The 24,258-nt window shown below is 40.7% G+C and overlaps 1 protein-coding gene across 19 annotated transcripts in view; it reads left to right on the top strand.

The window, feature by feature from the left end:
• Nucleotides 1-24,258, top strand: part of DST (dystonin) — a 502,305-nt gene that overhangs the window by 56,253 nt on the left and 421,794 nt on the right. For all 19 annotated transcript variants that reach the window (XM_086707113.1, XM_086707116.1, XM_086707108.1 and 16 more), the window contains exon 3: nt 11,711-11,911. In XM_086707113.1, coding sequence (XP_086563239.1) covers nt 11,711-11,911 — 201 coding nt within the window. The remainder of the gene's footprint in view (nt 1-11,710; nt 11,912-24,258) is intronic.

Raw genomic sequence — 24,258 nt, 5'->3', positions numbered from 1 at the left:
ATCCTTTGAATCTGTATTTTTGTATCCTTTGGGCAAATACCTAATAGTGCAATTGCTGGATTCTAGGGTAGTTCTATTTTTAGTTTTTTGGGGAACCTCCATACTGTTCTCCATAGTGGCTGCACCGCTTTGCATTTTCACCAACAGTGCAATAGAGTTCCCCTTTTTACCAACACCTGTTGTTTCTTGTGGTGTTAATTTTAGCTATTCTGACAGGTGTAAGGTGGTATCTCATTGAGTTTTGATTTACATTTCCTTGATGATGAGTGAGGTGGAGCATCTTTTCATGTGTCTGTTTGCCATCTGGATGTCATCTTTGGAAAAGTGTTTGTTCATGTCTTTTGCCCATTTCATAACTGGGTTATTTGTTTTTTGGGTGTTAAGTTTCATAAGTTCCTTATAGTATTTTGGATACTAATTCCGTATCAGATTTGTCTTTTGCAAATATCTTCTCCAGTCAGTAGTCTGCCTTTTAAGTTTCATTGGTTGTTTCCTTTGCTTTTTATCTTGATGAAGTCCTAATAGTCCTAATAGTTGTTTGGTTTTGTTTCCCTTGCCTTTGGAGATGTGTATAGTAAGAAGTTGCTCAGGCTGAGGTCAAAGAGGTTGCTGCCTTTGTTCTCCTCTAGGATTTTGATGGTTTTCCTGACTCACATTTAGGTCTTTGATTCATTGTGAACTTATTTTTGTGTATGGTGTAAGAAAGTGGTCCAGGTTCATTCTTCAGCATGTTGCTGTCCAGTTTTCCAACACCATTTGTTGAAGAGGCTTTTTTCTATTGGATATTCTTTCCTGCTTTGTTGAAGATTAGTTGACTGTATAGTTGTGGGACCGTTTCTGGGTTTTCTATTCTGCTCCATTGATCTATGTCTTTTTTTTTTTTTTTTCTTGTGCCGGTACCCTACTGTCTTGATGACTATAGCTTTGTAATATAGCTTGAAATCTGGGATCATGATGCCTCCAGTTTTGTTTTTCTTTTTCAGGATTGTTTTGGTTATTCAGGGTCTTTTGTGGTTCCATACACATTTTATGACTGTTTGTTTAGCTCTGTGAAAAATGCTGGTGGTATTCTGATAGAGATTGCATTAAATGTGTAGATTGCTTTGGGTAGTATAGACATTTTAACAATGTTTGTTCTTCAAGTCCATGAGCATGGAATGCTTTTCTATTTTCTTGTGTTCTCTTCAGTTTCTTTCATAAGGGTTCTCTAGTTTTCAGAGTACAGATCTTTTACCTCTTTCATTAGGTTTAGGTATCTAGGTATCTTATTGTTTTTGGTACAATTGCAAACAGGATCAATTCCTTGATTTCTTTTTCTGCTGCTTCATTGTTGGTGTATAGAAATGCAACAGATTTCTGTGCATTGATTTTATGTTCTGCGACTTTGTTGAATTCATGTATCGGTTCTAGCAATTTTTTGGTGGAGTCTTTTGGGTTTTCTGTATAGAGTATCATGTCATCTGCAAACACTGAGGATTTGACTTCTTCCTTGCTGATTTGGATGCCTTTTATTTTCTTTTGTTGTCTGATTGCTGAGGCTAAGACTTCCAGTAGTATGTTAAATAGTAATGGTGAGAGTGTACATCCTTGTCTTGTTTCTGACGAGAGAAATGGCTTTCAGGTTTTCCTCATTGAGGATGCGATTTGTTGTGGGTCTTTCATATATGACCTTTATGATGTCGAGGTATGTTCCATTTATCCCTACTTTGTTACAGGTTTTTATTAAGAATGGATGGTGTAATTTGTCAAATGCTTTTTCAGCCTCTATTGATTGACAAGATCACGTGGCTCTTTTCCTTTCTTTATTAATGCAGTACATCATGTTGATTGATTAGTGAATATTGAACCAGCCCTGCAGCCCAGGAATAAGTCCCACTTGATCATGGTGAATAATTCTTCTAATGTCTTGTTGAATTCGATTTGCTAACATTTTATTGAGTTTTTTTGTATCTATGTTCATTGGGGATATTGGCCTATGATTCTCCTTTTTAGTGGGGTCTTGATTTTGGAATCAAGGTAATGCTGGCTTCATAACCATTTCCTTTGATTACTATTTTTTGGAACAGTTTGAGAAGAATAAACCAAATTCATTTTGAACCAGCCCTTCATTTTCATTGATCTGTTCTACTGATTTTTTGTTTCTTTGTTTCTGTATCATTTATTTCTGCTCCAGCCTTTATTATTTCTATTTTTTGGCCGGATTTAGGCTTTCTTTGCTGTTTCTTTTCTAGCTCCTTTAGGTATAAGGTTAGGTTGTGTAATTAGAACCTTTTTTACTTCTTGAGGTAGGCCTGAATTGCAATATACTTCCCTCTTAGGGCTACCTCTGCTGCATCCCAAAGGGTTTTCACTGTTTTTTCATTTTCATTTGCTTCCATGTATTTTTTTAAATTTGTTCTTTAACTTCCTGGTTAACCCATTCATTCTTTAGTAGGATGTTCTTTAACCTTCAAGTATTTGTGGTCTTTCCAAATTTTTTCTTGTGGTTTCATAGCACTGTGGTCTGAAAATATGCATGGTATGATCTCAGTCTTTTTGTACTTGTTGAGGGCTGACTTGTGACCCAGTATGTGACCTCTTCTGAAGAATGTTCCATGTGCACTGGAAAAGAATGTGTATTCGGCTGCTTTAGGATGGAATGTTCTGAATACATCTGTTACGTCCATCTGGTCCAGTGTGTCATTCAAAGTCATTGTTTCCTTGTTGATTTTCTGATTAGATGATCTGCCCATTGCTGTAAGTGGGGTGTTAAAGTACCCTACTATTATTGTATTGTTATCAATGAGTTTCTTTATGTTTGTTATTTATTGTTTTACATATTTAGGGGCAAGTTGGGGGCATATATATTTACAATTGTTAGACCTTCTTGGATAGACCCCTTTATTATGATATGGTACCCTTTTTCATCTCTTGTTACAGTCTTTGGTTTAAAATCTAGTTTTTCTGATATAAGTATGGCTACTCCAGATTTCTTTTGACATCCATTAGCATTGATAGATGGTTCTCCATTCCCTTATTTTCAATCTTCAGGTGTATTTAAGGCTAAAATGAGTCTCTTGTGGGCAGCATATAAACGGATCTTGGTTTTTTTATCCATTCTGATACCCTATATCTTTTGATTGGAGCATTTAGTCCATATACATTCAGAGTGATTATTGATGGATATGAATTTAGTGCCATTGTGTTACCTGTAGAATTGGTGTTTCTGGTGTTGTTCTCTGGTCTTTTCTAGTCTTTGTTGCTTTGGTCTTTTTTTTTTCTTCCCTTCATAAAGAGTCCCCCTTAAAATTTCTTGCAAGGCTGTTGTAGTGGTCACAAACTCCTTTAGTTTTTATTTGTCTGGGAAAGTCTTTATCTCTCCTTCTATTCTGAATGATAGCCTCCCTGGGTAAATAATTCTTGGCTGCATATTTTTTCCATTCAGCACATAGAATATTTCCTACCACTCCTTTCTGGCTTGCCATGTTTCTGTGACAGATCTGCTGTGAATCTGATATGTCTTTTCCTTGTAGGTTAAGGACTTTTTTCCCTTGCTGCTCTCAGGATTCTTTCCTTGTCAGCGTATTTTGTGAATTTGACTATGATATGCCTTGATGATGATCTGCTTTTGTTGAATTTAATGAGGGTTCTCTGTGCTTCTTGGATTTTTATGTGTGTGTCCTTCCCCAGATTAGGGAAGTTTTCAGCTATAATTTGTTTGAATAAACCTTCTGCCCCCTCTTCTCTTTTAATCCTCTGGGACTCCTATAATACGAATGTTACTATGTTTTAGTATATCACTGAGTTCTCTAAGTCTGCCTTCGGTTCCTTCGTAACCTTTGTTTCCTCTTCATTTCAGCTTCATTATTTTCCATAATTTTATCTTCTGTATCACTGATTTGCTCCTCTGCATCATCCACCCTCATTTTTACGGCCTCCATTTGGGATTGCACCTCAGTTATATAATTTTTAATTTTGGCCTGACTAAAGAGATATATTAGTTAATATATCTCTGCAGTAAAGGATTCTCTAGTGTCTTCTATGCTTTTTTCAAGCCCAGTCAATATCCTTACAATTTTTGTTTTATTTATTTTTATTTTTTTTTCAACGTTTATTTATTTTTGGGACAGAGAGAGACAGAGCATGAACAGGGGAGGGGCAGAGAGAGGGAGACATAGAATCGGAAACAGGCTCCAGGCTCTGAGCCATCAGCCCAGAGCCTGACGCGGGGCTCGAACTCACGGACCGCGAGATCGTGACCTGGCTGAAGCCGAACGCTTAACCGACTGCGCCACCCAGGCGCCCCACAATTTTTGTTTTAAATTGTAGTTCAGACAGCTTACTTAAATCTGCACTGATTGAATTTCTGGCTGTCATTTCTTCCTGTTCTTTCTTTTGGGGTGAATCCCTCTGTCTTGTTATTTTGGAGAGAAAGAATAAGAAAAATAGAATAAAACCAAATAAAAATTTAAAAATCAAAGAAAAAAATTTAAAAATGAAATATGTATCAGAAGCTAGATCCTAGGTATGTTTTGGGGTGCTTGTTATGAGAAGCTTGACAGAAAAGAGGTAGAAATAAAGAAAGAAAATAAAAGAAAATAAAAAGAAAATTAAAAAATTAAAAAATTGCTCTTTCTGTATCAAACAAGCAAACAAAACAAACAAAAATAAAGATAAAAACAAAAAAACTCAAAAAGAAACAAACAAAAAACCCAAAGGATGCTAGATCCTATTTCCCCTAGAACTGAAGCTTTGCAGCACTCTATCATCAATACACTTGGTATGCGTGAGGGGTTTGTGCTGGTCTTCAGGGAGAGGGGTCTGCTGCTCTGATTATTATGTGCAATCGCTCTTTTGGAGGGTGCAAGGGGGTGGGGCTTGGTGTAGCAGCTCCCTTCTCCACTAGGTGACGCTGTTTAGCTCACTGAGGTGGATCAAGCTAGGGGGTAGGAGAGAAAACGGCTTCACCCAGTTCTCTGGTCTTGGGAGTGGGAAATGGGTGGCCACCCCTGTTAGGTAAGCCCTCACAGCTGGGAAAACAGTGACTTCACCTCTGTTTCTGGTTTCAGTCAGATCCCTGCCTTCATCCTGTGTCCAAGCTTTCCACCTGCCAGATGGTGCAGGACTCCTGTGTTTTAACTCAGGCACAGCTGTGTGTCAAAACCCCACACTTTAGAGACCCCCATGGCATGGATCCACACTGATCTTCTGGGGGAGGGTCTCTGCATTGTGTTGGGTGTTGGCTTGTTGCAGAAGACGGCTGCGTGACCGTGCAGTGGTTTGGATTTTATGATAAATTGCACCACACAGCTGGCACTAGGGATTGCTGCCCTCAGCTGGTGTGTTTGTACCTGTACTGGTGAATGGGACAGTTGGATGTCGGCTGCAGGATTCTTTGCCGGTGGAGAGGCTGTATCACCTCTACCAAATGTACTCAAAGCAGAGCAACCACTTCTCCCTGTGTGACCCTGGGGATACAGAGCACTGCTCAGCTCCCCTGGGGGTGAAACTGGCAATGTCACAGACCTCTCAAATGTTGGAATCTGCACTCCGCTGTTTATAGAAAACTGGTGATATTGTAACCCTCTCCTTTTTCCTTGTCAAAGGTTTTGGGGAATAGTTTTCTCGTGCAGTCCCTCCCCTGAGTGTGTTTTGCTCTTCCCACCACCTCCATGCTTTTTCTCTCTTTGTTCCCTGTCACTGTCCCCACCATGGTCAGGGCTCCCTCCTCTGGCTGCTCTTTTCTCCCACAAACTCTGTGCAGTTTCTGTCTTCCATGGGTCTTTCTTCTGGTTTGTAGATATGCAGTTTTGTTCTCTAAGACCACCAATAGATTTCTTGGCTGTTAAGAATGATTTGATATTTATCTGTGTTTGAGGGAGGGGGCAAGCTTCTTACCTCCTGCCCCTCAAAAGAAATTCTATTTAAAAACTTTTTAATGTTTATTTTATTTTTGAGAGAGAGGGAGAGAGAGAGAGAGAGAGAGAGAGAGAGCGAGCACAGGTGCAGGAGGGGCAGAGACAGGGAGACATAGAATCCGAAGCAGGCTCCAGGGTCCATGCTGTCATCAGAGAGAGCCCGATGTGGGGCTTGAACTCACAAACCATGAGATCATGACCTGAGCCAAAGTTGGGTGCCCAACTGACTGAGCCACCCAGGTGCCCCGAAAACAATTCTATTTAAATGCTCAGTGATTCAATGTGTTAAGTTTCCATTTGTTCAGTTGCTTCATCTGTAAACTAGATGGTAGTTTGATCTTATCCAACAATAATTCTCACCTGAAAATGTTAACTTTTTCAATTTCTTCTTCACTTATCTAAATTGTTTACAGACCTTTTTTTTTTTTTGTTTTAATCAACCTACATATATTTCTGAGCACTTCCTTGGTGCTTAGTCCTGAGAATATATGTAGAACACTATCTCTGAATGCATTACTATCCTATATATAATCTGTGCTTTATAGCAGAGTGCTAAGGGCACTGGTGTTGAGTTGGAATTGGATAGACCTGAATTATGATCTGGGCTTTTCTAAGAAATTGCAAGTTTTTGCCTTATGTAGATTACTTAGCCCTGATAAGCCTCAGTTTGCTTGCTTAAGAAAGGCATATAATAAGCTTATGACCTAAGTGGTGTTAGTAAATTATTACTATTAATGTGTCCTCCTTTTTTATGCCAGTCTACACAACTAAACTGGGTTAGTCAGAATACTCAGTCTTCAAGGGAAAGAGCTAACCATCTAAAAGCATAACAGAAGAGTATACACTGGGGTTTTGGTTTGCAGGCAACAGAATCTGATGTAAACCAAAAGAGAATTTATTACAAATACATGATTAAACTCACAGGCAAGACTGAATGATTGGAACAGATTAAACCAGGCAGCTTCAGAAGGTCTTTGGCATAGTCACTAGACTGATGAATTCCTACTGATTTTTTTTTTTCAGGCTTTACATCCCTCAATTTAATATTCATTGTCCAAGCAGAGAAACTTTACTTGGTTCAGCCTTGGCCATGTGTCTACCTATTAACCGTATAGGTCATTAAAGGCAAAATCTAGAGTGGGCTGTGGAGCATTCTGTATCAAGACTGCATCTCTTGAGAAGTTGTTACCCAAAAGGTGCTGATAAATTGGGGTGGTCTAAAAATGGCAGACATTCACTGCTGAGAGACTTCCAAGTGTTTATCACCTACTGGTTAAAGGTATCCAGGCAAGATCAAGTGAGTAGACAAAAATGGACTTTATACTGACACCATCAAGTCCTGTTAACCTCTGTAAAAACCTGCTGTTTTAAATTTTTTTTTATTTTATTAATAAAATAGTATTTTTCAGAGTATTTAGGACAAGCAAATCTAATAAATATAGAATCCTATAATTCCAGGAAAACCATTAGGGTGATTGCCCAGTGATGACTCCATGTTGTTCATATGTTTGTAGTCATAACTGTGACCTAATTATGTGTGAATTGCTGCTGCAACGTCTAGGAAAGGATATAGTAATAATAATGGTGATAATTTTTTGACTTACTGTATTATTTGTACTGTTGTGAGTACCTAATATAGATTATCTCATTTAAGCACCATCAAACTCCATGAGAGAGTTATTATTATATGTATTTGACAGATGAAGAAATGGAGACACAGAGAAGTAATTTGCATACCTACTCAGTGACACAGCTTATATTCAAACCCAGATAGTTTGACTCACTAGGGAGTAAGTGCTCTGAATTCTCTGGAGAAAAGAACTCTCCCCTAATAATTAAGGGTGATTGGTCTCTCAGCCTTGCCTCATGTGTGGCAGTCAGTAGTGCACACCTGTGGTGTGATTCATTTTCCTGTTTACATCTGATTAATAACATACTTTTGTTTTCAAGAATATCTTTTATTCACGCAAGTGAAATACATAATAATCATAGCAACACTTACGTATCACTATATGCCAGACGCTCTTTTTTTTTAAATATATGAAATTTATTGTCAGATTGGTTTCCATACAACACCCAGTGCTCATCCCAAAAGGTGCCCTCCTCAATACCCATCACCCACCCTCCCCTTCCCCCACCCCCCATCAGCCCTCAGTTTGTTCTCAGTTTTTAAGAGTCTCTTATGCTTTGGCTCTCTCCCACTCTAACCTCTCTCTTTTTTTTTTTTCCTTCCCCTCCCCCATGGGTTTCTGTTAAGTTTCTCAGGATCCACCTAAGAGTGAAAACATATGGTATCTATCTTTCTCTGTATGGCTTATTTCACTTAGCATCACACTCTCCAGTTCCATCCACGTTGCTACAAAGGGCCATATTTCGTTCTTTCTCATTGCCACGTAGTACTCCATTGTGTATATAAACCACAATTTCTTTATCCATTCATCAGTTGATGGACATTTAGGCTCTTTCCATAATTTGGCTATTGTTGAGAGTGCTGCTACGAACATTGGGGTACAAATGCCCCTATGCATCAGTACTCCTGTATCCCTTGGGTAAATTCCTAGCAGTGCTACTGCTGGGTCATAGGGTAGGTCTATTTGTAATTTTCTGAGGAACCTCCACACTGTTTTCCAGAGCAGCTGCACCAGTTTGCATTCCCACCAACAGTGCAAGAGGATTCCCATTTCTCCGCATCCTCTCCAGTATCTACAGTCTCCTGATTTGTTCATTTTGGCCACTCTGACTGCCAGATGCTCTTCTAAGCACATATGTTAATTCATTTGTTCTTCTCAACAGCCCTATGAAATAAATTCTAGTTTTCATTACTATTTTACAGATGAAGAAATGGCTAAGTAACTCTCGAAAATTGCACAACTAGGAAGTGACAGAGGCAGTATTTGAACACAGAGAGTCTGGCTGGTGTCTGTGTACTGTATACTGTAGTGCTTATAAAGAGTTATTTAAAAATAGTGCAAGTGTATATGGCTATAATAGAAATCTCATGGTGGTGCTCAGATCTTTGAAATAATATGAAGGTGTAAAGAAAATTATGAAGTTTAAGGAAGGATGCTTTAAACTTTTTAAAAAATTTTTATTATCACAAATAATATGATACCTTAAATACCCTCATACTTGTTAGAATTTCTCTAGAGTAGATACAGGGATGCAGGTTTATTGGATTATTGCTGTCTGGAATGACTGCACCAACGTCCAACATTTTTTTTTTTTTTTATTAAAGTTTACTTATTTATTTTGGGAGAGACCGAGAAAGTGTGAGTGGGGGAGGGGCAAAGAGAGAGGGGGAGAGAGAGAGAGAATCCCAAGTAGGCTCTGTATGGTCAGTGAAGAGCCTGAGGTGGGACTTGAACTCACGAAATCATGAGATCATGACCTGAGCCCAAATCAAGAATCTGATGTTTAACCAATGGAGCCACCCAGGCACCCCTGCACCTACATATTTTTTCTTAAACTTTTTTTGAGGGCATCTCATTAAGGGAGTTTTATGGTGCTTTTTTCCCAAGTGTTTTTAGAATTTGTAGGCCAGCAAGAAGTATTGGTAATAATACAGGTTAAACAAAATTTGGTTGCTTATTACTCATAGAAATATAAGAGAAGGAGGATCTACATTCTTACCAAAGAAATATACTCACTCACCCTCTATGACAGAAGTTAGTGTATTAGCAAGTACTTTGTTAATTCTACCAGTGCACTCATTTCTGGACCAGAAAGAATGCAGCGGATCTGGAGGTTAGTGCCACCTTGTGGTGAGACTAAGCTCTGACTCCTAGAAGTTCTCAATCTTCAAAGCACAGAAAAATTACCAGAGGAGCTTGTTAAAAACAGAAATTCTTTGTGCACTTGAAACTAATGTAAGGTTGTGTGTCAGCTATACGTCAATAAAAATAAAAATAAAAGAGAAGGAGAATGACCAAAAAAAAAAAAAAAAAACCAAACCAAAAACTGATGCTCTTGGCCTCACCCCTACAGAGTCTAATTCAGAAAGAAGAGAGGAGAGGGGAGAGAGAGCATGTGCGTGTGTTCCTGTGTGTGCGGGGGTGGGGGTTGGGGGGAGGATGTCCATGAACTTGCATATTTAAAAGGCAGCCTGCGTGATTGTTGGTTCTGTTTGGTCCTAATTCTGATCTAGAAGGCATTTTAGTGATTGGCCCAGCTCCCTTTTTGTAATCCTCCTCTCTCTTAGCTGCTGTAGTATCTCTTGGATTATGTGGGAACTGTAGCGATCTTCTGGGACTATTTTGGACACAAGAGGACCCAGCTGAGCTTGCACACAGAGAAGGGATGGGAACAGGCTAATGTGTTTTGCCAACTCCATTTGCATCTTCTCCTTATTGATTTTTGATGACCTCAGTGCTTCTTTTGACTCTGTGGGTCACACCCTACTTTTGTCTTTTTTCTCCTTGTTCATGTCCTTCAGTTTGGTATTCGGGGTCTCCATGTCTCAGATCTCCCATGTCTCTCAGATCTCAGATCTCCCATGTCTCTCACCGGGAATCCCCCATACATATTAATCTTTCATACTGCTTCTTCTCCTGAAATTCTTACCCTCCATCTTTTATGCTTTTACTGCAGTCTTTAAGTAGTTTTTATAAATCTTTTAAAAATCAGAAGACCTGCAACCCTCCTTGAAGCATTTAGCACCCCCTACACTCTGGTCTCCCACCATACTTTGTGCATAGCTTACTTATATGGTCCTCCTGGTACATCATGAAATACTGTTTCCTATTGCTGCATAAATATGTTATCCATCCATCCATCCATCCATCCATCCATCATTTTACTTATTCATTCATTCCTTATGTTGTTTTCCTTGCCTGGAATGTAAATTCTATTCATTCTTCAGATGCCACCCACATAACTAAGCCAAATATAGACTATCTTCAGCTTCATTCATTGATTCCTCCTCTGAGATCTGCTAGCACTGAGTGTCCTCAGTTGCCCACTTTAACTCTTAATTATACATGCCAGTGTATACATGCACTTCTGTTCTTCAGTAAATTGTAAGCTGCATGAGGACAGAGACTATTTTATGTAATTCTTTGGTATTTTCCAACGTTCTATATTCCCAGATGCATAATATGGTTTAGCTAAACTTGTACTCTTTGCTTTACTGCTTTGCCTCCATTTAGTTTTAAATCTTTATGGTGTTTTATAATGATGTTTTATATTCCTGCTTTCTTACCTTCAGAGTCTGCTCTCAGGAATATAGAGTAACACTTGGCCATGTAACAGTATTCAGTCCTGCTCGTATGCCATGCTTCATGCCTGAGTGGAAAGAAATATCCTTCTTCACATGCAGTCTGACTTATATACACAAAAGTAAATCAATGTGCTCACTTGCTAGTTTTTTTTAAACTGAATTAAAAGCATTTCTTTTTTTTTAATGTTTATTTGTTTATCTTGAGAGAGGGCTTAGGGGCAGAGAAAGGGAGGGAGAGAATCCCAAGCACACTCCTCACCGTCAGCGTGGAGCCCAATGCAGGGCTTGATCCCATGAACCGTGAGATCATGACCTGAAATGAAATCAAGAGTCAGATGCTTAACTGACTGAGCCACCCACTTGCCCCTAAAAGCATTTCTTAACATAGAGTAACTCTGGGCCCTGAGACCCTGAGGTGCTTGACAGAATACACAACGTTGCAGGTTGAGCCTCCTTCTACGTATATACTCCCTTTGGGATTGTAAATGACCTCCTTGAGCTTGGTGACTTTTGGAGCCCTTTGTGTAACTAGCCCCAGAGGATCACCAAACTAACTCAATACAAATCTGGATTTGTTTGGGTTTGTTTTCTGCCACAGGGATTCAGAGCAAGCCCTCGGCATCTTAGAAGACGTGCTGCTGCGGCCGCAGCTGCTCGCCTGGAAGAGTCCAAACCTGTGGTGGAAGTTCACCATCAGAGTGAGCAAGAAATTTCAGTGAGGAAACGAAGAATCAAGAAAAATAGCCGAGTCCAGCCAGAATTCTATCATTCCGTTCAAGGTGCTTCAACCCGAAGGCCTGTAAGTAGAGAACTTTTAGAAGATTATTAAATACATGGCGTGGTTGTTCTTTGAGAAAATTGCCAGATTAACTAATCAGAGTACTGTCTTGTCATCCTCAGCAAGTGCTATGAACCCATACGAATTCCAGGGAGTGTGATTTCACAGAAAGCACTGGGCCGGAGAGTTGTCAGAGAGGCCAGAGTTGATCACTGCAGATGGAGTGATTTAAAAACTGGTGGATATTGAGCCCCATTAGAGCCAGGGTCTAGATTTAGAGCAGGCACCACAGAGTCAGCAGGCTGAGGTGCAATAATGACAGGGTTGGAGTTGGTGAAGAGGGGCAGCAGCCAACCTAGTATCAGCAAAGGAGAAGCAGTGCAGGGAAAGGTGGGGCTCCTCTCCAGGAGGAGGCTCTTGGGCCACTCAGGCCTGTGCTGCTCTCTGCAGTCAGCCAGGGTGATGGTAAGGGTGCTAGCCTTCTCTGGTTTGGCCTTCGTTTGGGTCCACGGCAGCAGGCAGCGTTGTCCTCTTCTAACTAAGTGCTCTGCGTCTCTGTTGGTGCAGTGCTACCTTATCTGGGAAAAGCCCTCACCTGGGAGCCGGTCTCCACCTGTTGACCCCATTGTTCTATGTGCGCTGATATTTTTTCTTGGTTCAGGTTCTCACACGTGGACTTTTGACCAAGGCTGTGGCAGTCAAGGATTTGGGGCTTAGAAATGCCACATGAAAACTTTGTAAAAAATATTTCATAACTGCAATAGTTTTACATTGCTTTAGCATTTAGAAGAAGTTTCCCTGTGGTTCGCTTTTATGTTGGGGGGAGCCTATTTTTGTCGTTCCTTATGCCAACCTAGGGGAACCATCAAGATTTGACTTGTTAATAAGTTTTTGTACATTATTAAAGTGGAACTGCCCTTCTGTGGAGGTAACTGCATCGCGGGCACATGCGGAGATTGCTAGAAGGCCGGGAGAATGTCTGACTCAGTGAGCAGGCCAACAATGATGGCAAGAAGCTAAGGTCCTTTACAGAAAAGGTCCTGTTTGTCTTTAAACAATTGTAAAATAAGCACATATTTAGAAATGAGAGTCTTCTTTTCATGATTTAGTGAAACAAGCTATTAGGTATCTATGTGATATCTAATATGAAGTGGTAGGAAGATTTATTCACTCTCAACAAATATAAGCTTGTTTATTTGGAAATAAGGGATACACATTTATTTATTCAAATAAATAGTTATTTGAATAACCAACAGTTATTTATTTTAATGTTTATTTATTTCTGTGAGAGAGAGAGAGAGAGAGGGAGAGAGACTGAGCAGGGGAGGGGCAAGAGAAGGAGATAGGATCTGAAACGGGCCCCACGCTGACAGCACAGAGCCTGGTGCATTGCAGGGCTCAAACTCATGAACCACAAGTTCATGACCTGAGCCTAAGTAGGATGCTTGACCGACTGAGCCACCTGGGTGCTCTGAATAACTAACAGTTATTGAGGGCTTACTGTATAATAGGACTCACTTGACAGCCCTATCAACTAGATGTTGTTATTATTTGCATATTATGGGTAATGAAACTGTGGCTCAAAGAGGATAAATAACATGCCTACATTTACCTTGCTGTTTGCAGCAGAGTCTAGGATTTGGATCTAGGCAGCCCACTTCTAGAACCCAAGCACTTATCTCTGCAGTCTGCCACCTTGCTATAGTACATGGCCTCTAGGAATGCACAGCTGAGTCCATGGCCAACATGCAAGCAAGTAAATATGATGCATGTCTGTGTTACGAAAATGCTATTGTAGAGTTAAGGACAAGGTACCATGGAAGCATGTTGAGCATCTTGGAGGGCCAGCAATATTTACAGAGAAGCAGACACCTGAGATGAATCCTGACAGAGGAGTTTGTATCTCTGATGAGAAGCACATGTACAAAAGCACAGAGGTGTGACAAGGTGTGGCGTCCTCAGGGAACAGCTGGAGGTGGTGCTGGTCGATGAGACTGGTTGGGTCAGGCAGGGCCAGATCATCAAGGGATTGTATATTATGCTAAACAGTTGGGTTTATCTTCTGTGATGGGGATCTGTTGAAGGTAGGAAATAGGCACATTGATTCTCTTGACCGGAATATAGTGAATTCTTTGTTGCTTCTAATCTCAGATTTCAGATTCAGGTTGGGTAAGTGAGTATCATCACAGTTTTGAAACCCTCAACCACCATTATTCTCTCATGAGCACTGTACATAACTGCCTTGGGTAATAAGACATATTCCTCTGTGACTTTTTTTTTTTAAATGTTTATTTTTGAGACAGAGAGAGACAGAGAGAGAGTGCAAACAGGGTAGGGGCAGAGAGAGAGGGAGACACAGAGTCCAAAGCAGACTCTAGGCTCTGAGCTCTCAGCATGGAGCCTGATGTGGGACTTGAACTCACGAACCCTGAGATCTTGACCTGAGCCGAAGTTGGATGTTTAACCGACTGAGCCACCTGGGTGCCCCAGCTCTGTGACTTTGAAATTGGCATCCATTTTGTCCTTGAATGCCTGTCTTCCCTCTTTGTTTGCCTGGTGAATTACAATTCACCTCTTAAGACTGACCCATGATCAAGCAACTTGTTCAGAAAAGGCTTTTCCGGTCCTTCCTATCACAGTGAGATACCTTTTGTTTTGATCCTCAGCATTTGGTACAGATCTCCTGCATAGCAATTATCTAAGTGAAAAAGGCAGGCATGGGGCCCCTGGCTGGCTGAGTCAGTGGAGCATGTGACTCTTGATCTCGGGGTTGTGAGTTTGAGCCTCACACTGGGTGTAGAAATTACTTAAAAAAAAAAATCCTAAAAGAAAAAGTCAGCCTCTGTAGTAAGAGGGACATGGGTTCAAGTTCTTCTCTGTGTACCTGGCAGGAAACAGGTAGCACGTAAGATAATTTAACTGAAGAGAATTTAATGAAAGGACTGTTTACAGAGGTGTGGGCAGGGCTAAGTGCGTCACTAACCTTCCGGTGGAGCCTGCCTACCTAGTATTCCTAGCCTGAAGAGGTGGCAGATGGCACTGGTCTTCCTGCATCCTGGTAAGAATTGCTGAGGCCATGAAAGAACCTTTCATAGGAACTGGGATGGAGGAGTGAAGTCACAGCCAGAATTCAGTGAGTCAGGAAGGGAGCAGGGCGAGTGTGTATAGGTTGTAGGTTTCCATTGACCTACCCTAACTAGAAGCCACAGGGCAAAGGGGCTTGGATGATTCGAAGTACAGAGATCATCATCGCAAGGAGAGAGCAAGGGAGACGTGGGCAGAGAGTCTGAGAGGGGTCAGGGACAGTGGAAAATAAAAACAAAAAACAAAAAGCGTATTAGGTAATCTTTGCCAGGTTGTTTAACTCTGTGAGACTCAGATTTCTTATTGTAAAGTGTAGCTACCTCAGTGAGTTGTGAGGATGAACCGAACTGACACATGGAAATACATGGCACAATGACCTGCTTAGAATAAACAAAAATTGGTAATGTCTTCTCTTCCTTTCCTTTCCTACACCTTGACTTATTTGGGGGCTATGTCATCTGTCTAGAATATCTCCTGGAGAATGGCATCTGAATGCATTTTAATGAATACATGAATGAGTGATATTTATATATGACATATAGCTTATGCAATATAGGAATTCAGATAACAGAGAGCATCCACACCCCGCCTAGGGTGGTCATGGGATAACTGTTTCACAGATTGGGCTTTAAAATATTGGCAGGGCCCCTGGGTGGTTCATTCAGTTAAGTATCTGACTTCGGCTCAGGTCATGATCTCATGGTTTGTGAGTTTGAGCTCTGTGTCAGGCTCTGCGCTGACATCTCGGAGCCTAGAGCCTGCTTCAGATTCTGTGTCTCTCTCCCTTTCTCTACTCCTCCCCTACTTGTGCTTTGTCTCTCTCTCTCTCTCTCAAAAATAAATAAACATTAAACAAAATAAAATATTGGCAGGAATTGACTAAGCAGCAGAAGTTAGGTATGATAAGTGGAATTAGTAAAAGTACTGAGAACCGTTGGACTGGATTTGGGGATTTATATGAGAGAAGTATAAGGTAGAGCTGGAAAAGAGGCTGGGGCCAGAACATTCTAGATAGCCACTGTGTTTAAACTCCATTTTTTTGTGCTTGTGGAGGTCTAACTAGAAGAGGTATGATTAAAGCACAATTTTAGGAAGATTAAACATGAGCGGGGTGAGTCTGTGGGGAGCAGGACAGGGGTCAGGTAAGTACCGTAGTACTGTAGGTATAATTAGGGCCTGAACTTGGGTCTAACAGGTGATGCTATGCTGGCATCTGGTGATCACTGCTTCTGGGGAATCAGATGATGACCTTGACTCTCACTTCTTCAGAAGGGGAAGGGAGAGAGATGAGAGGCAGGAAATAGCAGTGGAAGCTACTTGGTTATTTAGGGCAAAAAAAAAAAAATCTGGAGAGGGTTCTTTGGGGGCAGGTAAAGCTCACCTCCCCCCTCTATCTGCAGCTCCTAGGGTAGCTTCATTTTTAAAATTTTTTAAATGTTTATTTATTTTGAGAGAGAGTATGCACAAGCCAGGGGGGGCAGAGAGGGAGAGAGAGAATCCCAAACAGACTCCTCACTGTCAGCGCAGAGCCCAACATGGGGCTCAAACCCACGAACTATGAGATCATGACCTGAGCCAAAATCAAGAGTTGGACACTTAACTGTCTGAGCCACCCAGGCACCTCTCTAGGGTTGTTTTAGAGATTGGAAATTGTCAGAGTTGGTGAGGAGGCTGTTGGTATCTTATGTCACATGATTCCTGTTCAACCTTCTGGAAACTTAGGGCCTCTGCTGACATGTCCATGTTTTTATTACCATATGTGGACTTGAGCTAAGGCCTTGTGCCCTCTTCTGGATTTGGTTATAGGTGCAGTCAGTAGTTCTTGCTAGAGCTGCCCTATTCAACATGTGCCCAAAGCCTGCCTTTTCTAGTTAACACATTTGGAGAAAGTCATGGGTTGTCATCAAGTCAACTCTGATTGTATCTTGGAGATGGAATAAAAATAAATCAGCTGTGGTGATTCAGGATTATTTCAATGACTTTATATGAAGCACTCGAGGCATTTCTAGTAGCCATCTGAATAATAAACAGCCCTAACAGTGAGAAAGCCTGAAATAGGATGTGGCTGTGAAGGATGATGTGGAAATATTGGGGTTCAGAGAAAATGGTAAAGAAAGAATTCTTGAGACGTCTTTGGTGCAAAGAGGTGGTTTTATTAAAGCATGGGGACAGGACCCATGGGCAGAAAGAACTGCACTGGGGTTGTGAGGAGCAATTGGTTATATACTTTCAAGTTGGGAGGGGGTTAGGGATAGCGTAAGTCTCTTAGGAATTTTGGAAGCAAGGTTTCCAGGACCTTGAGGGGGCTAGCTATTGTTAGGAAGAGGTGGGTCATTTATTACTGTCTAGTAAAACCTCAGTCAAGAGACCCTTCAGATGTATATCAGTGGGCCATATGCTTAGAGGATGATTGCTAACATATATCTTGGGGGTTTGAGATAAAGAAAGTTTCCAAAGGTATTTTTATATATTAAAGGAGACTTACAGGATCCTGGAGGTTAGGATAATATTAAGCTAAGATTGCCTTTTGCCCTTAGCAAAGTATTAACATCGAGGCACTTGAGTTCTTAAAGGAAGGTCACTCTGCCTGTCTCAAGGACTCATCAATGGGCTGTAAGTTGTAAGGAAATTTAAAAGTTGTAAGGAAAGTTTTTCTTTTGCCTTTGATTCCCACATCAAAGGAGATGGATCAGAAAATGTGACAGTACAGTTTCAGCCAACCTGCATTGGGACCAGCCCCTTGATGAAGTAGGCCACAGGCCACATGGAATGCATTATACTTTTGTATCCTTGGCTTCTCTAACCTATTTTTCTGATTCTATAATTTAAAACAATTTTTTTAAATGTTTATTTTTGAGAGAGATGGACACAGTAAAAGCAGGGGAGGGACAGACAGAGAGGGAGACACAGAATCTGAAGCAGGCTCCAGGCTCTGAGCTGTCAGCACAGAGCCCGACGCAGGGCTCGAACTCATAAACTGAGACTACGACCTGAGCCGAAGTTGGACACCTAACCGATTGAGCCTCCCAGGTGCCCCTCTGAATCTATAATTTATACTCAAATGTGCCTATATGAATTTGTAATAGAGATCACTAATATAAACTTAATTAATAATGTATGTGCATTTTATTTCACACCTTTGGAATGTTTCTAAGAGTGAGTTAGCTAAAAATTTATCCAGATTTTTCTCTTAGTTAAATATGTCTTGGGACTTATGTTAAGACATGTCACTGGAGGGGCGCCTGGGTGGCGCAGTCGGTTAGGCGTCCGACTTCAGCCAGGTCACGATCTCACGGTCCGTGAGTTCGAGCCCCGCGTCGGGCTCTGGGCTGATGGCTCGGAGCCTGGAGCCTGTTTCCGATTCTGTGTCTCCCTCTCTCTCTGCCCCTCCCCCGTTCATGCTCTGTCTCTCTCTGTCCCAATAAACGTTGAAAAAAAAAAAAATTAAAAAAAAAAAAAAAAAAAGACATGTCACTGGAATACTTAGGAATTTTCCACCACTTTGGAGCAGAAAAGATACTTAGCACCAGATCTCCATTTGTCCTTTAGTATTTTGACATTAGAAAACTTTTGTGTTGGAATCCTAGAGTTTTAAACCTCCTTTTCATCGTGATAACACGCAATAGCAAGAGCTCTCACATTTATGGCACGTTTACCATGAGTGCACACTCACTACCACGTGGGCAACAGTGGGCATTGTTCTCCTGTGTTTCCCTGTTTTTTCTCGCTTAATCTTCCCAGCTGTTCTCTGGGGTAGGTGCTCACTTTCCAGAAGGGAAAACTTATCAAGGTCACACAACTGGTAGATGACAGAAATGAGATTTAAGCCTAAACACCCTGACTGGACAATGGAGAAATTCACATGATCATACTTTTAGTGCTAGAAGTTTATCCTAAAGAACCCTCCTCATGTATTTTAATCACTTTGAGTCTCAGTTTTCCTACCTGCACAGGTGGTAGAAATGGTATCAGAAACCGTAGATAAACTCCAAACCTCATTTTCGCCATGCATTTTATTGAGTCTCCCTTGTTGTGGTAGGGAGTAGTAAGAGTCTTTCTGCCTCTTGCCCTCTCATAGGAACCCGTTAATGTATAACAACACTCAGCCCCAGGAGGTATTTATGTGTTTGTGTTGGGGGTGGGACGAGGGGAAATGAAAATTTTAGAGCACTTGCAAATAATCAGGCACACTGAGTCCATTCTTGTTACATTTCGCTGCTTCTCATTTTTCGTACACTACAACAACATCGCCTCCGTTTCCTTGTGACTTAAAATTTCTGAGACTTTCTCCCGGAGGTGCAAGAATATCTGATTAAAAATTGCTGGTGTTCCCAGGTCCCAGCCCAAGCTGTAGCTTGCTCCCCCTGCTGGCAAAACTTTGGCCCATGAGGCTTGCACGGCAAGTAACTGAATTATTGAGCCTGATAATATTGCAGGATTTCTTTTACCACAATACCCGGGATTCGTTGTCTCGCCACTTTGAAGAATGAAGAGGTGGACACAAAATGAGCAGCAGGGCAAAAGTTTATTAGAATATAAGATTAGGAGAGAAGAATAGTAGGAACGCTTTCTTTCAGAGAGGGGACATTCAAAAGTGAATGCCAGAGGACTCTAGGCAAGGGTCCTTGTTTTATACGGTGCTGGTGAGCCCTCCATCTTCTTGCCTTCCTCCCTGTTCCTTCTCAGGTTCTACCCTTATTGGCTGGATAGCTTGAGGTGCTGGGTTGTCCATTCCTGATTGGCTCGTTTCCAGTGTATGAGGGGTGGTCTATGGCCATTCTTAGGTCTTAGGTCAAATTCCAGAGTGAAACCTGAGGGGGAGTAGGAGAGGTCTGTTACATTATTAAGAGGAACCTTATGCCTGAGAGGTCTTGCTGTGATCAGACACTCCCAGCATTTTTCAAAAATAGGTGTTTTTCCCCACCCGGGGACCTCAGGCCCTAATCTTTCCCTTTCTGCCTACTGACTCCTGTATTGTCCTATCATAATAATTTTGGCTCAGGAGTTAGAGGGCAGGTGGGCTTAGCACAGACAATTGGTGGTCTGGGTTTCTGAAATGGTGATCACTGAAGAAGAAGCAGGTTTGGGCTGATGGGTGGAAATCAAATTTCTGATTTGGATATGTTAAGTTAGAAAATATCTATTAGATATCCTAGTGTCTGAATTTCATGGAAAACCTGAGCCTGGATTGGGGGTCATGAGTACAGAAATGTTACCAAATTCATGAGACTGGATGGGATGACCCAAAAAGTGAATGTTGATGGAGAGGAGACTTGAGGACTGAGCCTTGGGGTTCTCCAGTATTGAGAGGTTGGGAAGAGGACTAAGGTTCATTTATAACTTCTAACTCTTCCTCAGAAATAGATGTAGGGGCGCCTGGCTGACTCAGTTGGGAGAGCATGTGATTCTTGATCTTGGGGTTGTGAGCTCGAGTCCCAGATGGGGTGTAGAGATTACTTAAATAAAAAAAAAATTAAAAAGGGGGCACCTGGGTGGCTTAGTCAGTTAAGCGTCTAAGCATCTGACTCTTGATTTGGGCTCAGCTCATGATCTCACAAGCCCCATATTGGGCTCCTCACTGGTAGCAGGGAGCCTGCTTGGGATTCTCTCTCTCCCTCTCTCTCTCTCTCTGCTCCTCCCCTGCTTGTGCGCAGGCAGGTGCTACATTCTGTGTCTCAAAATAAATTAAAAAAACATTTAAAAAAGTACTTAAAAAAAAAAAAAAGAAATACAGATACAGAGAACAGATTGGTAGTTGCCAGAGATGGGAGGTAGGAGATAAAAAAAAGTACACACATCTGAATACAAGTGTTATTTTCAGTGACACAGAAAAGTGAATCTTTGTGATATATACACACACATAAGAAATACAGATGCCTTAAGGAGAGATGGGTTTAGGGCCCTTGAATTTCATTTAAGGATATTCATTTTTGGCCAAGAAAAGGCAACTCAGGTAGAAACTAGAGAAGGTAGCAGAAAAGGATTTCCCAAACCTACTGATTATTCTTTCCTGTTCTTTCTCCTACTAAACTGCTTCCTTGACTTCAGCCTTCTGTTGTTGGATTCTGGTTTCCAGCCTTGGGGAAATTTTCTGCTTTTCTCATTGCAATTCAGGTTATTGTAAGGCTGCAAAATATTTTGGAACATTGCATAGTTTTCATTTAAAAAAAAAAAGTGTTAACAGGATTTCAGGTCATCTTTGTAGTTGGGAGCTTGCTGCAGTGTGGAAAAGATTAACCACACATCCTTGATCTCACTGAAAATATAGTAGGATGTTTCCCTGTTCCTTTCCTGCTTAAATTATTAAATGGTCTTCCTTTTCCTCTTCAAATATGTGGGACCAGGCAGCTTTATTTGCATAACCTCAGGACACTTCCCTTTCTGTGGAAGGCTTGACTATACAGCTTATACCTTACTTTGCCTTAATTAATTGGCAAGTATGAAGCTTCTAAAGGAAATGTTTGTTTTCTTTTTCTCTTTGGAGTTCTAGAGAGTGAATTGAATTAGTAAAGTCAAATTTCTTTTGCTAACTGCCTCAAAAGGATTTTTTGAATTATGCCCATGCAACTTACTGAGTCTGCTATATGTTGCTATGCCTCCCTTATGGTATCTTACAAAAGATTTTATGTACTATAAATTTGCTAACAATAGGTGAAAGCATAATTAGCACACAGAAGCATGCCAGGTAGGTGGACTATGTTGAATGAACAGTGCTCATACAGGTAGAGTTTAATTTCTCAAACAATTCATGAAACCAAGATTAACTTGGTGAAGGGATTCATGTGCTTTGCTTGGAGAAGAGTAAGTGTATCTTTCTAACTCATGATTCTTTCCTAGGTCAGCATTTTGACGACATCAAGGCCTGTTGCCATTCCATTTAAATCTTTCTTGTACTCTGGGTCATCTGTTCAATTCTTTAAGCTCAAGCAAAGGACATTTGAAAAAAACTCAAGTGTCAGATAGTCTGTTAGATAGCCACTTAAACTTTCCGAGTTTTCATGAACAACTGTGGATCAAAGGACTGAAAAGAAAGCCCCTTCAAAGATGGTCTAGTTTATTACTTCTAACCAGAAAAGTCTTTAAATTGTGCTGGGAATGTGGGTGGGGATAAATTCCTTTATTTTAAAGGACACACTCCAGTAGCTTCCTTTGGCATTTAAAAGCCCTCTTTGCCTGAGGTGACTCCTTGATCTTTGTCCTCAATCCCATGGGTTACAATAGAAGATACTTCCCTGTTTGTATTGTTTGTAGAGAGAGTGAAGCTAGGCCCACCTGCTACTGTGTTACTATCAGCCCTTGTGGAATCAAAATGTTTTGAGGGGATCTTAGAGCTTAGCTGATTCAAATGTTCTCCTAATGCAAGATTCTCCTTTGCTCCAGTCCTTTGAATGATAAGATCTTCCATTGTTAGATACCTCTAAAGTAACAACTTAATGTACTTGGAATCAAAAAGCTGTTTGTTTTCTAGGCTCATGGTTACATCTCTTTGGACCTTTTCTCTTTTTCTCAACTTTTCTACATATCACTTTCATTGCACTCCTCCAGACCATCTCCTGGTGAGTGACAAGGATCTGTTTGATTTCTGTCAGTAGTGTGCCCCCCTCCTCACCACCCCCCTGGGTGTGAAGTGATAAGTGTGGTTCAGGAAAATCAAACTATAGAAATTGACCATAAGCAAAGAGAGCTTAGTTTGTGCCTTGGGAAAAGAGAGGTCAGTTCTGGAAATGAAAGTAATGTTTCTGGAAAATTATTGTTTTGCAGTAGCACTTTGTCGGTAAGTAGTACTTCATATTTTTTAAAAGCATGTTCATATTCATTAGCTCATTTAATCTGAACAACCAATTTATGCATTGAGTAGGGAATATGTTGTTAACCGAATCTGACAAAACTGAGCCTCAAAGAGTAATGGACTGACCCAAAGTCATAGGTCTAAATAGAAGCAGATGTCCCTTATCCCTGTAATCTGTTTGGGTGAGCTCTAACTCAGATAACACCTGAGGAATTAGGTGAGAAATTTCAGGGACAAGACTATAGATTCCAGTAGATTGTAGGAATTAATAATTTTCTCTACCTGATTCACTCCTAGGGCGTATTAGTTATATATTTTTGAGAGCCTGCTCAGTCTGCATTGTTTGTACCGGCTATCCTAGGGCACCAATGCATTGGCAGGTCTGCCTTAGACTAATAGTACCTAGTTCGTGCCTCAGCCTTCACACATCCTGCTCAACTATCATATGGTAATGTAGGTAATTGACTCTGATGCTAGGGAATATTACTGACTTATCAGCATTGACCTCCACTGTGTGCAGCTCAGTGTCACTACGATGAATGAAGATTAGATACATAATTTAATCTGGTGTTAAAAATTAGGTTGAAATATTCTTGTGCATTGTTACTGGAAATGTAAAATGGTGCAGCTACTATGGAGAACAGTATGGCAGTTCCTCAAAAAATTTAAAATAGAATTACCATAGGATCCAGCAATCCCACTTCTGAATATATAACCAAAAGAATTGAAAGTAGGGTCTCAAAGAGATACGTTTATACCCATGTTCATGGTAGCATTATTTATACTAGTGGAAAGGTGGAAGCAACCCAAGTGTCCATTGACAGATGAATAAATTAACAAAATGTGATATATATGTACAGCTGACCCTTGAACAACACGGGTTTGAACTGCACAGGTCTTCTTATATGTGGATTATTTTCAATAAATACACGGGGAATTTTTTTGGTGGTTTTTGACAATTTGAAAAAAATTTGCAGACAAACCTATAGCCTAGAAATACTGAAAAAAATAAGAAAAGTTAGGTATTATTGTAAGAATACCTTATATGGTAGGTACAACATATAAAATATATGTTAACTAACTGTTTCTTATTGGTAAGGTTTCTGTTCAACAATTGGTTAGTAGTAGTTAAGTTTTTGGGGAGTCAAAAGTTATACATGAATTTTGATTGCATGGGAGGTTGGTGCCCCTAACTCCTGTGTTGTTCAAGGATCAACTGTACAATGGAATATTAGCCTTCAAAAGGAAGGAAATTCTGACATGTGCTGCAATATAGATGAACCTTGCAGGCATTATACTATATGAAAAAAGCCAGTCAGGAAAAAGAATCCATACTGTATGATTACACTTCTATGAAGTACCTAGAGTAGTGAAATCATAGTGATGGCAAGTAGAATGGCGATTGCCCGGGGCTGAAGGGAAGAGAGAATGGGGAGTTGTTTAATCAGTGTAGAGTTTTAGTTTTGCAAGATGAAAAGGTTTCTGGAGGTGGATG

Source organism: Puma concolor, chromosome B2 (assembly GCF_028749965.1).
Source record: "Puma concolor isolate L17-30 chromosome B2, mPumCon1.1.hap2, whole genome shotgun sequence".
Lineage (NCBI taxonomy): Eukaryota > Metazoa > Chordata > Mammalia > Carnivora > Felidae > Puma > Puma concolor.
This window is presented reverse-complemented; position numbering and strand designations above follow the sequence as displayed.